General features: G+C 39.8%; 1 protein-coding gene across 3 annotated transcripts in view; it reads right to left on the bottom strand.

Moving 5' to 3' along the window:
- nbeab (neurobeachin b) overlaps positions 1 to 16,046 on the bottom strand; it is a 196,115-nt gene that overhangs the window by 130,188 nt on the left and 49,881 nt on the right. For all 3 annotated transcript variants that reach the window (XM_040130608.1, XM_040130604.1, XM_040130605.1), the window contains 7 exons: positions 15,692 to 15,818; positions 13,059 to 13,178; positions 11,660 to 11,806; positions 5,747 to 5,944; positions 5,485 to 5,618; positions 3,358 to 3,466; positions 1,388 to 1,540 (listed from right to left, as the gene is read on the bottom strand). In XM_040130608.1, coding sequence (XP_039986542.1) covers positions 1,388 to 1,540; positions 3,358 to 3,466; positions 5,485 to 5,618; positions 5,747 to 5,944; positions 11,660 to 11,806; positions 13,059 to 13,178; positions 15,692 to 15,818 — 988 coding nt within the window. The remainder of the gene's footprint in view (positions 1 to 1,387; positions 1,541 to 3,357; positions 3,467 to 5,484; positions 5,619 to 5,746; positions 5,945 to 11,659; positions 11,807 to 13,058; positions 13,179 to 15,691; positions 15,819 to 16,046) is intronic.

The raw sequence follows: 16,046 nt of genomic DNA, 5'->3' as shown, positions 1-16,046 counted from the left end.
CTATATTACTCAATTTCATAATCGTTGCAGCTCCACTCTGTTCAGTGATGATTAGCATGTCGCCTGTAATTAGCCGCAGACCTGACAAGAATTCTTAATCCCACCAGTCATTCCAGCACTAAATACTGAGAGCTTTTTTCCCCATATGTCAGAAATTATAGGATATTAATGAAGCCAATGTGAGTCATGCTAAAACGTGGCAGTGTGGTTACAATGTGAGCATGATACGATATGGTTTGAGGCTACTAAAATTAAACACTAGAGAAAACTGAACACCACATAGTTGGCAATGTAATTTCCATGAGAACAGAAAAGTAAGACGCGTTCACAAAATCGTTTTTGTCTACTAGGACAAGGTCAGTGAGCCCATGTAATTAATGCATATTGCATGCTCCCGTCACTCACACAGCTGGCTCATGTGGAGCTTGAGGATGGGGACAGAGGAAATGTGGACTTTGTGGCATGTCCTAAGGGAAGGACCCAGTGTAGCTTTCTGTCCCGATGTAGCTAAAAGTGCTCTAACCCACTTCATTACCTCAGTGTTTCTCTCATTTTTTCGGCCTCTTTCTCTATGCTCTATTTTGGAGGAGTGTCACAGGCAAGCCTCCAGACACTTTTGTATTTATTTCCTCCTTTTATTTATTCATGGCCTGGCCCCACTCACACCATTCCTGAAGCAAATATATTTACCTAACAAACTAAGCTTCTTTGATATACTTCATCCTGTCATTATTTAAAAGGAGGAAAAAAAAAACGAATTTAGAAAACTCGGTTAGGTTGAGGACAGGAAAGCGGAGGCAAGTGATGAACGCTGCAACCATTTAATATCTTATAAATGTGAGAATATGTCGTATCTGGTGTACAGTGGGGTTCACTCCACTTGACTTAAGACTCCTCAGACACTTGGCAATGGTTCAGTGAATGTCAGTGGGGTTCTAAACACAAACTGTAAAGTGATGAAACTATTCTTTCATTTGACAACTCAACCGACAGAGTCAACATAGTTTCGGATTTGGCTGATTAATATGAGGTGCAGGTTCAGAAAAACATGGATATTTAAATTTTCCTACCTGCAATCATATTTCACCGCTACTTTTTTTTATAACTACCTACATCAAACACTTGCTGCTATTGGGAATCTCACCAAAATGGACACCAGTGTGATACATACTACTTAACAACATGTAAAATTTCCACTCTTTTCCATTGAAACACAAGCACGTGTGAGGACTTGCAATTTCAATACACGTCTTTACAAAAATAATGATGATGCTAAAAATAACTAAAGCCTTTGGTAGTTGAAAGCTCCTGATATGCATCCACTTTAGCCTGATTACATGCAAACACACCTGTCCCTTCATGGGCTGAATTACCTGCATGAGCTTACCTTGGCAGGGGTGTGAATCCAGATGGCAGCATTGAACAGGATGTGGTCACACAGCTGCTTCAGCAGTGGTGCCCCATGTGTCAAACCGTCCAGATACTTTGCAAAGGAGAGGAACTGCTCTAATACAGCCCTGGTGATGTGTACACGTGATGACTGTAGAAAGAAGCACAAAGTCATGTAAAACAATAATCATAAAGCCAAGCCTACTCTGCTGTGAGGAAGTATCCTCCTTCCTGATACCGACAGCAATATGGAGCGCAAACTACTACGGCAACTGTTCATCTCTTTGCAATAGAAAACCTAAATGTCACAAAGAGAAGAACCTCATTTGTAACTGTGTCACAAAAGTAGGTCCTTTGAGGTTGAATTACAGGTAGAAAGATTTGTAAAATTTAAAAAGAGGTCAGCAACTAAGATTTTAAAAAAAGCTTGTTGTTTCTGTGAAGCCTAATACAACTCACCATTAAGGCACTATTTGCATTTTCAAATTTGAAGTTCCTAATTTTTACATTAAGGTTGGTCTTTAAGTATTGGAAAAGCACAAAGCTACCTAATAGATTTGATGATTAAGACAAGAAGGAAGGTTGAAGAATTTTGACAAATTAAAATAGGGGGATGCGTGAAAAACCCTCTCGTACAGATATATTGTTCCTTTATTTATGTTTGTATTTATTTATTAGATGTTTCTATTGTTTTGGTCTATCTTGAGTGCTTGTGTGTGGCATGTATTTCATTTACTATATTAAAAAACAATGGTTGAAATAATTTAATGTCTCAAAAGTTAAAGTCCTTTTTCCTGATGTGACTACATCATTTTATCAGTTCTGTTGTGGGCTTAGTTAAAGGGATCCCTGTGTTCATGTGTTCTACTTATGTTCTGTCGTAGCAGGTTAGCATGTTGGCATTGGTGACAAATTAATCTACTTAGTCATTTTGTCAAGTTACTGAATCTAAAAAAATTAGTTAGGGCAAGATGTAGATGCTTGACTTTGAGAGAATTTCACTTTGACAAGGACCGTTACTGCTCCTGTCTGGCACCTGTTCTCTGCCCATGTGGCAACTTGGCGAGAGCAGGATAGAGGGAAAAATGAAGGCACAGGGAGAAGGGAGGGTGTGGCATAAACAGATCAGGAACAGATGGTGCGATATGTGTAAGTGTGAAACCTGGCAGCGGGAAGGAAGCAAGAAAAAAACGGCAGCTCTCAGGTGCCGACTCTGTCTGGCTGTTAGTTAACAGCAGCTGAAGCCAGTAGGCAGGCAAGTCACTGAGTGACAAAGTGGAGTCATTTCTCAGCACTCCAAAAGAGCCAGCACACTGGGGAGGCCAGCAATCTGCTAGATCTGCATCACAAAATGGGTGAATAAAGACTGATGCGGAAAGAGAGAGAAACCAAGCAGGGGGAAGGGGAAGAGATGTAGTCTTGTGGTATGGTCCTTTTAGCTCTGTTCAGTTCAAAGACACATTCAGGACTCTGCTACAGGCAATGAAGGATCAGATTGGTGACAGGGCTTGGAGAGTACTGACAAGATACAGTGCATCGTGATATTGGGGAACGTTAAAGAAGTTTCAAAAGCAGATGGGTTTTTCGGTGAAAAAACTTGTGAAAACTGCACATCAGTGCATAATTCCCATTTATCATATCACTCAAGAAGGTAATTAAGAGGTGGACATATTGATCTCCTTGCACTTTGTCTTATTGAGCAGATGTGGTACTTACTCAAAGGTCTCCTACTGTACTCAAGCTTGAGTGTTATCCCTCACTTGTAAGTCACTTTGGATAAAAGCATCTGCCAAATGAGTAAATGTAACGTAATGTAATGTAATGTAATATTCATTTGCCTGCAAGTGTGTAAACAGGACTGTCCTCATATGGGTGAAGTGAAATTGGTTCATTTGGAAATGACAAGTTCCGGAGAACTGACGAGTAACTGAGTTTCGCAAACAGCTGCAATAGTTATGGAGGCTGTACCTTCTCTAGCAGGTATCCAATCACCAAAAAGCCTTTTCCTCCCAGCATCTGCTCCTGCATTGCCACAGAGCTCTTGAGCAGCTCAACCAGAAAGGCCAGGAGAGTGGCACTGCAAAACAAGAAGATACAACGTCTCACACGGTAAAATACACAACTATGTACACACTCATCAGGTGGCGATGGATTTACTCTATAAAGTAAGGCAGCATGAGGAGACAGTGTAGCAGGGGGGGGAAAAACAAGGTCATTTTCAGAGGATGTCAACAATCAGATGGGACCTCTAGCTCACCACTTTCATCCCTCTTCAAGTCAGAAGAGAACGTTGGGTTGCTTGGCTCTCTACGGACAGAGTGGTCGGCGGGGTGAGTTGTAACAGGGTACGTATAAATGTGTGTACGTGTGAGGTGGAGGGAAGGGGTTCAAGGGGGTGAGGCAGTGCACAGAAAGCAATTTTTTTCTTTGTTGCAGGGCTTTTCAGTTGAAGCCTTTGGCTGAGTGACAGTGGTACTCGGTGACACTTCTTAATCGGCTTTCCCTCACATTCTCTAGTGGCCTCCACTCTAGCGCAACAATCACAAAGACACAATCACTCCTGTGCAGGCTTGCCCATAGATACTGCATATACGCTCCATGCATACAAACTCATCCAGCTGAATGTTAACTTCATTCCGCTTGTGTGTCTGTCTACCTTGTCAGTTTGTAGTTGCCCATTTCTCACTACCAGTCCAACTTATAACTGAGCCAGAGGGAACACATACAGACCTGGGTGTCAGTCAGCTCTGTGTGCTCTTTGTTTAGCCTCTGATCCTTTATTGAAAGTAAAGTTCCTTTTAAATTTGGCAGAGCAGTAGTGACTGTTGTTAAATCACCACTGTTTGGAACACAAGGTGGCAATGACTACCATGAGAAAAGATGTTAATCATAAGGGATTTTTTTATGATCATCATCAGTTCAGCCACAGCAGATTCACAGGCATTGTAAAGAGTTAACAGTGGCAGAAGGTTTGAACTCACGGAACCACCGGGCTTTAGAAGTAATCAGTCTACAAGCCAAGGCAAAGACAAAGCCAGTGTTTGGGAGAGTTACACACTGTGAAGGAAAGACCCCCTCGACATGCTACTGAGAGAGAAAGAGGGACAGAGGGCAAAGATGAGAGGAAACTACAGAGGCACAGAGCTTTGGGCATCGGGGGTTTGTGCTGCTACGTGGCCAGTCCTGTCTCTAGCTAGTCGTACTGCTGCCGTTGACTAATACGGGATTAGCGCAGTGCTCAGACTTCATTCAGGGCACAGTGGGGAAGCTTTGGACCGACCAGCTAAGTATGACAGAATGAAAGGAGCATGAACTAGAGATAATAGTGAAACTTGGACTACAGCTTGACCAAGGCTGGTTATAAGCAGGCAGTGGCTTATTAAAGATATATTGGTATCAGTGTACCAGACTGAAAAGCCACGATGACGCAATATGCACAAGAAAAATTACAGCATATAATGCTGAAAAAAAGCAGTTGATGTAATTAACACTCTTATCACTACACTGTTTGTTAAAAAGACACCTACTCTAGATCCTGGATGCTGAGAATTTATCACCAAGATGTTATGTAACATGACACCAGCAAACTCAGCACTCCCAACTTTCCTGACTGTATTTTGGATTAGGTTTAACAAAGCACTTGCTCCCTGCCGTTTGGGAGCCATTTTTTTTTCTTAAATTGATTTTTCTTTTTCTACACTTTTGAGATTTACCGCCCGTTACCACACCACCACCAAAATAATGATGATAATCAACAACAATGATATGGTATCCCAGTCAGGAGAAATTAGATGCTTCTCTGTGGAAGCCCCACTTTCTCTTCGGCTGATAATACAGATGAACATATATTTATAGAAAAATCTATTCTAGTCATTAATATTACTTTCGCCTTGTTCTCTCAATCAGTCACAAACAAGGCGTCATTAACAGGTATAAAAGGGTTCAGGATTAAAGGCTTGAGAAGTAATCAAATTCATGATAACTCCAAAGTGAGCTTTTGTCACCTTAACTTTCATGTGTATATATTCTAAGGCATCAACTCAAGATTTCCAAAAGTTAAAATTGTCTTTAGGTAACACTATTTCTACTTCTTACCATACAGTGGTTTCCACCTGGCTGTCGTTCAGCTGATGATAGTCCAGCTGAGCAAAGAGGGGAAAGAGTACCTGGATTCCACCAATGGAGTGGATGGCACTGTGGATGGAGTGAGTGACTGTGGCTTTCACATCCTGTGAGAGGACAATACAAAACCCATCAAACAGACCTATATATCGACATTTAAAAACCAGTGCAACAGAAATGAATGAATCAGATAGTGTACACAGAGTTAGAGATGGCTTTGAGTAAATTAACTGACCTGTAGCATAAGGGCGTGCGGTGAGTGCACGAAAATGGAGGCATTTTCTTTAGGCGAGGACTCCAGGCAGAGCTGGGCGTCAGTGGCCTTGGCGTTGTAGGTGAAGGCGATGGAGCCTGCCAACTTGCCATCATACAACACCAGCTTGTGGTGCTCTGCTAAGTGGATATCACTCTCCGACTTGAACTTAAATGTGCTCTGGAGAACAAAAGAAAATGACAGAAAACAAAGAGGGAGAATAAGGGAGAGATAAAGACAGAGATGGAGAGGGTGGGAGTGATAGATTGAGTAGCTCCTTCCTGCACAGGCATCCTATCAGTGTCTCTTGGGTGTTATCTTTTAATTATAATTTTATTAAAAAACATCCATTCAAAAATGAAAAATGACAAGATAAATGGTTTTTTTGTATCAGCAACCACATATTTCTAGAGGTCAGGATTTCTTTCTTGGCACCTAGTACATTACAGTCTATCAACATTTTGAATAATCATTTTGTCTATTAGATAGCATATACACTTTTTAGTATTTAAAAAACAAATTGTTTGCATGATATTAATTGTTTGCATAGTATCAGTGATGCACTGATCACTGCAGCACAATTAAGAATTTTGTGTTAGGGAAAGTAGTTAAATTAAGCTGAAGTATGGTGTTAGATTGCTTAAGAGAAACTATATTCAAAGTGCAAGAAAATAAGAAAGCAAGACAAACAGGTGCTGTAATTCCATTTACAATAAATGAAACATACAAGTTAATAAGAGTAGATTTTTATTTCACACTGCATACACTCTAATGATTTTATCTTTGTAGATAATAGGGAAAATATTACATTATATGGTTGTGTTATGTAGGTATTTGCTGCATATCTTTTATTCCCCATTTAGTTTCATTTAGTGTTACTTTGAATGTTTAAACTGGAGCCTTTCCTTTTTATCTCCATGGAAAATTGTTTGATGACAATCTTGACAGTGTTCAATGATTAGGAGGAACAGGGACTGATGAGAAGAATCAAAGTCGCTTTGATTTATGATTGTTTACCTGCATTAATTTAACCCAGCCATTTACTCCAGCCTGGTCTGGTGCAGTTTAAAGCCAAGTGCAGTCACTTCAATTATCATGAAGATACACTGAAATGGAAAAAAGCTGCAGACAGAGTGTACCATAATTGCATTCTTTTACTTAGCACACATTAAGGTTTTACCAATGCATAGGTTTCTTTACTGAATAAATATTTTTTTTCTGTTCTAATACACTTTGCACTCATTGGACAAGCAAATACAAGAAGCGTCTATCCAATTTGGCTGAAAACACCTTCAAATGAAAACTGGCAGTCTGCAAATCAGACTGAGTCAAAACAATGTGCAAATAGTTGTTGAGATCACAATATAGACTCAGTATTTATTCATTGGATTTATTGAAATTCAGCCCTCTGCCCTCATTCCAGAGACAGAGGGAAAAGTAGATTTAATTTGCACCCAGCAGAGATTCAACTATAAACCTTACAGCAAATCTTATATATATGCTGTTGCGACAATTTTTGCCTTTAATTCTTATGAATGCTGAATGGAATACACTGGTGACTTAATGATCACAATGATGAAAATACTCTTTATTGAGATCAATCCTGTGTCTCGTATGTTTTAAATATGTCGTATCTGTCTTGAAAGTCTGTTATGCCTTCACCAACACGTCTTGATGGCTGCATAAAAACAACTGCAGGTTCCAGGAGTCAGCGGCTCGTGGTAACTCAGAGGTAATGCATTCATTACGGTTAACATAACAAATAGCTGATCGATAACAGACTACTCTTAATTTACTAAATCATTTAGCTGCTGACAGATGAGCTGAATTAATCCGTCAGTGCAGCGTGAATGGAATATTCTCAATAAGGAAATCAATTCGTCTAATCAGGAGGGTTGAATTATTAATGCATGAGAGAAAATGTTTTTCCTTTTTCTGATTTATGGACAGCAAGCGGATGGTGGTGAGGCAGAGAGAGAGACAGAAAGAGCTGCAGTAACAGAAAGAAGAAGAAACAACCATCTTGTTTTAGAGGCACTGTAGATAAATACAGTATGTTATGCAACACAGGCAAACAGGGTTCATGCACCTGCCTAAAAGGCATCTAAATCAAGACTGCTTGTTTTCAGTAAGGGCGTATATGGATAAAAGGTGAGCTGACTCAGGATTGTCAATTGTACAATGTTTGTGCATTCTTTTCTGAGTACCTCTAAAGTGCAGAATTTTAAAAATTTCAGTGCTTGTCCTAGTGTTTCCAAATGATAGCGGTCAAATTCCTTGCATACTGGCTAAAAGTATGTCACTTGCGTTGCAATTTTATTCTAGCAAGAGTTTTACAGCGAAGCTCCTGTAACTGAGAGGGTTGAGCATCATTTAATGGCATATCTCCTTCCAGTCAGATGATGAAAAAAGCATAAGAGGTATTCTGTTCATCTGCTATGATCAAGTCGACACAGCAGCCAGCATGCATCTCATCATGTAGTCTCTAACATCCTTCAAAAGTTCCTACTCATGGAAACCAAGCGACAAGAAATAACAAGCTCCAGTGCCCTGCACTTTAGTGTGAACCCTGTCGCAGTGTGAAAATAATGAACTCGTGGGTTTTCGCTTACAAACCCTTTAGCATTACGGCATCGCTCCTCAGACCAGCCAGTCATATAAAAGAATCAGGGCACAGTGCGTCCTTCCTCTCCCAGTGCCGAAGGCTTTGATTGACTGGGGGGCATCCTCTCATCTCCCTTCAAGAAAGGGGCAGAAACTTGAAAAGCTGGGGACACTCCATTGTTACCTGCTGTCCGAGCGTCACTACAGACTGACACGGTAAAGTCAATAATGCAATCATTTCCAGTTAAACAGATAAAATGTTTTCTTAGTACTGACTCAATTTTAAAAGTTTTACTTGTTGTGTATGTTTGAGAGTTGCTAGTTCTCTGAAGAATCAAAAACTTGGTGTGATGAATCATCTCCATTTTAATTGATGAGGAGAAGGAGTTATTGGCCCATGACCTCCCTATAAAAGGACAACAGACAAAAATACCTCCCCAAAGAAATGTCCCTGGTTCTTCTTCTGACCTCCTCATCCTATTCCCTAACAGAGTAAATAGAACAGGTAACACTTAAATTTCTCACAAACTTATATTAAATATCTATAGCTCCTGTATGAAATGAATTACCTTTTATTTTTTTCATTACCACTGTTAAGGAGTTTATGTTTTTAGCACTGCATATTTGTATGTTTGTTAGTTAGCAGGATATATCTCAAAAAGCTGCCAAGGGTTACTTTTAGGTATAGATCAAAATCTATAAAGCAGAGAAATTTTGAACAATGTATGTATTTCCTTATAACTGCAACAATTTGAATGAAAAACATCATCCTCAAGTATCTCCTGACTAACAAGTATCTACCAAAAAGTGTATTCTGATGCTGACAAAAACAACATTTAACATTTTCTATTGTGGAGCCTTGTGGGATTATACACTCAGTAGTTGTGAATGAGACCGAGTTGTTGCTCCACTGACAGCTCGGAGGCATTTTCAGGCATTTACAGGCATGCAGGTTTACTACCAACAGGCCGATATTTGCAGGTATATATGTGGACCCGCATAATATCTCAGACATTTTTGACATCTGTGAGCTTGTCATGTAATGTTCTTACATCAGATATCGCGTTATTGCACGGTCCCTACGCAGAGAAATCAATTGTCTTCCCTGACAAAGGCAGACCCGGACTGGGTAGGCCCCCTCAGTCTCATCTACAGCAATCTGTGGTGCATACCGCAGAGCAGTGTTGGCACAAGGTCAATGGGATAATCCGCCTCATGTAGAACACATATGGTAGTGACGAAAGAGGGCAAAGACAGAAATAAGACTAAGTGCATCAAATGAGAAGATGTAAAGTCATGGTTTAATTGTTTTGACCAGCCAACTCAGTGACTAAATCTTTGTGTTCAGTGAAACTGTCACTGGATATTGCTGTGACTCATCTTACTTTCCAGACCAGGCTATTTCACGGGGCTGGTACAGAGATAGGTACAGTAATAATCCAGAATAAACACACTAAGAGGGCTTTTTTAAAACTCCTCTGTTGCGTTGCGTTTGCTAGTATCCGTTGTGAATTATATTCTTCATCCAATGTACATCTCACAAAATTGTGAGGCAATTCCCTTTTCAGAATCCTTCAGCCTACAATTTCCTAGACTTTCCCCAAGGCTGATGAACTCTGCTAAAACAGCAATGATGGGGGTCTGATATGACAGTAAGCTGCTATAAGCCGTAGTGTCTGTAGACACACCACTGCCCCTTGATGCTATCTCTGGCTGGGAATGTTTCAAGACAGTCATAGAAATAGCAATATACAGCAGAGGTTGTTTGGTATGTTAAATGAAATAACCAAAAGTCTATCTCAGTTTAGTGTGCAATTTCGCACACAGCAATAAGAAAAGAGCCTGGGGAACAGTTTTACGAACATGTCGGTCAGATTTGGAGCCATAAATCACAACGCGTAGTACAAATAGTACCCCTAGATATTCAATACACCGTGTGAGCAAGCGAAAGTGTGTCAAACATCAAACATGGATGAGAGGACCAGGGATCAGAAAATAAATCATACACCAGCTGAGATGCTTTTCGTCATCTGTGGAGCTGAGCTGCGTTAAAATACAGTAGATATAAAGAAAGTCTGATGTACATACTGTAGCCCATGTATGCTGTGATCTGATGCACTCCGACTCTTCCTGGCAGTCCTCAATTAAAGCAGACAGGCCTCTCGTCGCCTGGACAGCACTCCCATTACAACAATCATCAGCAGACCTGACAACTCTCTGACCTTCCTCCTGAACTCACCTGGCTGGCTCTATCACACTCACCATTGCCAACACCGTCGACAGCTTTATCAGCTGCAGGTAATTGTCTCCCCAGGACATGCTCTTCATTATTTTGAGAAATCTGGAGGATTGATCCTATGTGTGTTACCTCTCTAATAGAAGGTGCACAACCACAATTAAGGTAAGACACCAGCCATTAGCGAAAAGACCAAACAATGAGTTCTCCTGGGAATCTCTAAGCTTTCAAAGACCTGATAGAAATTACAAACATCAATCTCATAATCTCCAACAGCGTAGATTTACTTTGTATAAACCAACTTGATGCCACATACTATTACTCCCTCCTGCCATTAAGAGAAAAACACCTAATTTTGTCTGAAAAGCAGCTCGAAAGCAAACAGAGCTGGTGTAAAAGGGACAGAGAATTCAAAAAATGTCAGAGACATATCCTGTGTTCAAAGCTGAGTTGGCAGTGCATATCATTGATCCATTTGTGACAGAGTGGAGGGCTTAACACTGTGAACAAACAGCAGCACTTTGTGAGCATCAGTGAGAGGGAGAAAGAGCAATCACTAAATGTGAGAATAAACTGAGGACACAACCTGTATCTTATTTAAGATTAGAGGGATAGTTGGGATAGAGAGTAAATAAAATACATAAATAGAACTAATTTATATAGAAAAAATGTGCAATACCAATAATTTGCCACCATAAGATAAACATTCACAGCTGAATTCCTTTCTGGGTAGGTCAGCATCTTCTTTATATTCAAAATCGCTCTTTTGGTCTTTGTCAAGAGGCTTGAGAGCGCCACACCTGCTGCAGCTGATATAAGTCGGCTCCGGACTCTATCCCCTCGGAGTGCCTGCTGCTTCCCTCAGTGCACTGTGCCATTATTCCCCAGAAGTAGCTCATTTATGTGGCTGTTTATGTAGGAGGAAAACCGCTCCCAGGATAGAGACACTAGGCAAAGGAACTGCAGCAGGGCAGTACTGGGCATTGATTTTACAGATTGATAGGTAATGCAGACTGCTTATATGTAATCTAATTCAGTCACCTTCACGTACATACCTTGTAGCCTGGGCCTAGCTGATGAATTGCAAATATCTGTGCGGGATTGAGGGCTTCACTGAACACGTAGACGGCTCCTAGCTGCCCGCAGAACACTCTGTTAGCGTCTGCTGTCTCCGAGGACCCGAGGAAGCACTTATCATAACTCTGCAAGAGGGACATAGAAAGAGAGGCTACATCATTTTTTTACTTTTGGACTAAATAAAAAATATCCAAATTCATACACAGCTGAAATAGGCGGAGTTGTTTCAGTGTTTACCTCTATGAAAACATCGGCCCTGATTTATGAAGATATGAAATCTCAATATAACCTCAGGGGTAGTGTGAATAAGGTATACAAAGAACACAAAATACAGATGTTAAATTAAAACAATGTCTACATACAACTTCCCCGCTTTTTCAATTTATTTATAGATAACAAGAAACCCACCACATGTAGCATCAGTCAAGACGTCAGCTTACAAGAGTTTTGGTGCAGATCACCAGTTACATGAACTTCCTTTCGGTGGCATATGAGAAGGTAGCCACAATGATTGTTTTAAATAGTCCCGAGCCAGGGAAATGTTCAGCTGCAAGGGTGCAGAATAGTGCCTAACCTGGTAACCTCGACGTGGTGGTGTGATTATTTTATGCCACCTCATTCTATACAGACATTCTATGTCCCTCACTTGGTTGAAATAGGGTAATCTTAGTGTGTCTGTGGTATGATTTCTAGTGATGCAGCTTTGTGATGCAGCTGTTTCTGCAGCCATCACAGGCAAAAAAAAAGGTGTGGGAAAATTCCTCCACAAAAACTATCCATCACAAATTAAGGAAACTTTACGTAATGTAGTGGAATATTTCATGAACCACACTAAAACCTGTGATTTGTGCAACCTTTCCTTGAACACACAGCTACAGTATGAAGCACACCTCTGGAAATGTGTCTCAGCTAGCAAAGCCCAAATTGCTTTTTAAATCTTTCTCAAAGAGCCATGTGTGACAATACATGTTGTCATACATTTTAAATAAGAATGCTTTGGTCTAATATTTATCACATCTATACACACATATACAGTAGCTACTCATATTTAGCCATTTTTCACTTGATACATAAATCTGCTCTGCAAATGGTTTATATTCCATCTTCCAACCGCGGGTGAAGCACAATTCTGTAACAAATGGCTATTCAAATTAAGACTGAAATGCCAGTCCCATTTCTGAGAGAAATCCATGTTGATATAGTAAAACTCATTTTCTTCAGTGAGCACTATTGAGGATGTTTGTTTTTTTTTCTTATCACAATTTCCAGCCATTCAGAACGTCAATGTGGCAGCCCCAGTCAGTCCTGTGCCAATGAAATCAAAACCAAGGAAAAAAGCTGATAATAGTGAGGAGGAGAAAAAAGAAGTGCGCTTACATCATTTGTGTTGACGTGCCATGCCATGTCTCCATAAGAAACGAGTTGTCCATTAACGTAGCATCTGATTTCACTGTTTCTCCAGCGGCTGTAGATGTGAACTATACTGATCATGTACCACTGAGGGTGAGAAGAGAGTCACATTGAAAAGATTGAATAAGTGAGCTACAGAACAGGCCACTTACTAAGTGGATCATCTTTCTTTCGTAAGAACATCTTTAAACTTAACTAAATTTGAAAAAACCACAATGGAGTTTGGTTTAATACAGCAATATATCCAAGATTTATGGTCAGCTCTATAATTAGTTTAGTTTAAAAGTCTTCTAAAAAGAAAGTCAGAAGAACCTCACAGTTACTAGAAAACCACAGCCACGAGGTTTGTTACCTAATATTTTCAAATCTGCAGTGGAAGTTACTGAATAACAGAGGAAATAATTAAGGAAATTAAGGAATAATTAGAGGAAAGGCTAAGAGGAGGCAAGACAACTAATATTTCATTCCACACAAAAGACACATTAGACACTGGTTTGTCCAGGGATGAAACACTAGCTACAGCCAAAAAGGTGACTTTAAAAGACATCATGTCAAGTGGGTGTAAGAATCCCTTTAAAGCAATACTGATCTCTTAATAACTGAGGGCATGTTTATTGATGTGTTAACATTTAAACTGTGAATGATTTGTCCTCTGGTGACTCTTGCCGTGAAAAACTGGAAAAAACATAACCAATTATAATAATTTAAACAAAGGCAATTATTCCCACATAATAAACAAATACATAAAATCATAATTAAATAAAACAAAATATCACATACATAGTAATTGGGTTTGTTTGTCAACAGCTCTCCCATATTTGACTGATTTCATTTCCACTAAATCTGTCCTATTTCACCAGGTCAATAAAGTGGAACATACAGTACCTTAAGTACCATATATAAAGTAACAAAAATCAGTTTTAAAACTTAAATTGCTTTGCTCATATTTTCTAATGCAAAACCTGCAGATATATTCTTCATTCATACAGAGTAAGTTGTCCGTTTTTAATCCATGAATTTATCTCACATTCTGTGTTGCCGATACAGCAATAAGAGTACTGATGTCAGTTCTTTTGATTTAATATTAAAGGTCTGTCCAAACATTTCTCATTACGCAGATCATTTTCGACTCTTTGAATCTTGAAGTTGAAGATGAAGGGTTCGGTTTGAGTTCATGAGTCCAAATTTCGGGATTCTGCCTTAAATACTTAGTACATAAAGGACCACTACAGAGTGAAAGGGAACCACTGCCCATGTATCGATAAACTTTACTTTGAAATAAAAACATAATTACACATTGGTAAATGACAGCTTTTCATTGGTAAGTGTATAGAGGTGTATAAAATTAATTTTACCCGACGACAAAAAAATGAACACCCCAGGGTTCCTGTTCTATTGTCTTCACGTTAGCATCAGAAGCCATCGATAAGCCATGCCAAGTACAATAATATACTAAAGCAGCTTAGAAAACCTATCCAATGTATGGACGGCCAGGAAGTTTGCTGACACCAACAGATGGGCCTGGGCTGAAAAGACTTGAAGGAAAAATATGTATTCTTTTGAGTAATTTGATTTTCCCCTGTCAATTTTCAATATATCTAAAGCTCACTCATGAAAAGAACGTAACATGCAAAAGAATGCAAATTTCTGCTGACCACTGTGTGGACGCAACCTGCCACCACAGAGCAGAGTGACTCAAAAATCTCAAACAATTAAGCTGCTCAGTATGAACACTGGGATAGACTGTCACAAACACTCACAGCAGTAGGCAAAAGACTGTCCGTCTCCTATGTGACTCCGTGCCCACTATTTATTCGTGTGCCCAAAGAAGGGCACTACGAGCAATCTAATGGAATTGCAGCTGTGTACACACAAAGGTAAGGGCACTTAAAAAATAGGACACATGGCAGAGGGGAAGAGTGCAAGCTGCATGGAGGTAATTTAGTAAGGCACTTATCTGCAGATGTCGGAACCCAAAATCAATTAAAAACTTAATTCAACAGGTTTTATCTTCTAAGAGCTTCTACAAAACTATACCTGCGCTGTGGTAGTCGGAGTGGGATGAATAGCTGTTTCCAGATGTTATGTGAAGGCTCTAATTGGTTGACACATGCTTTGAGCCAGTTTTCCTTTCCTGCAGGGACTGGTATGCTACTCTGACATTCCACGCTAAATTAAGTTTCATATTCTCATCTACATTTACACCTGTAAGACTCCTGTGGGGGTCTTAAACATTTCAGGTCCATGTGTAGACATGCAACTCTGTAATGGCAACAAAAGAACAGGTGGTGGGTAGAGAGTCGGGGCTAGGTGTCGCCAAAAGTGCGGGGTGTTTGTTTCAAATGAAATTGAAAACCCTCATCTTTTTCCTTTCAGCTCAGGCCACAATTATATGCAATTCTGACATTTAGTGGTGGGTATAACGTAATAAATGTTTGGATGTGGTTTACTTATATTTAAAGTGGTTAACATGTATGTCTTACTGAGATTAAATACGAAGTCCGTGGGTATATATAAGTTATATGGGTCTGCGTAACATAATCATACAGTACGTTGTGTAATAGCTGGAACACATGACTGAAAACTAAAGCTGGTCTTACCTTCCTGGGCTGAAAATCGTACTTCACACAATGCTGGAAACCTTTGCCTTTAGATTTGAGGGATGTCACAATCAAGCAGTTGCCAACAAAATGCGCAGAGTAGCCAATGCCCTTGCTGGTGCGAAAGCTGTAAACAGAGACATGTACAGTATATATCATGAGCGGCACGCTCGACAGGGTAAACAATTAATTGATCAACAAGCAGGATAAAATATATTTCATCCCAACTGAGACGGAAGGTTTTTGACTACCAAATTATACAGTCGGCATTTTTTTCGTGCTTTTAAGTATTCCTTTGAATATTTTCTAACATACCGTACATATCATACCAACGAATAACTGAGGTGAAATAGTT

The sequence above is a fragment of the Xiphias gladius genome, chromosome 7, assembly GCF_016859285.1.
Source record: "Xiphias gladius isolate SHS-SW01 ecotype Sanya breed wild chromosome 7, ASM1685928v1, whole genome shotgun sequence".
In the NCBI taxonomy this organism is placed as follows: Eukaryota; Metazoa; Chordata; class Actinopteri; order Istiophoriformes; family Xiphiidae; genus Xiphias; species Xiphias gladius.
The sequence above is the reverse complement of the archived record's forward strand: the minus strand, read 5'-3'. Positions and strand labels throughout refer to the sequence as shown.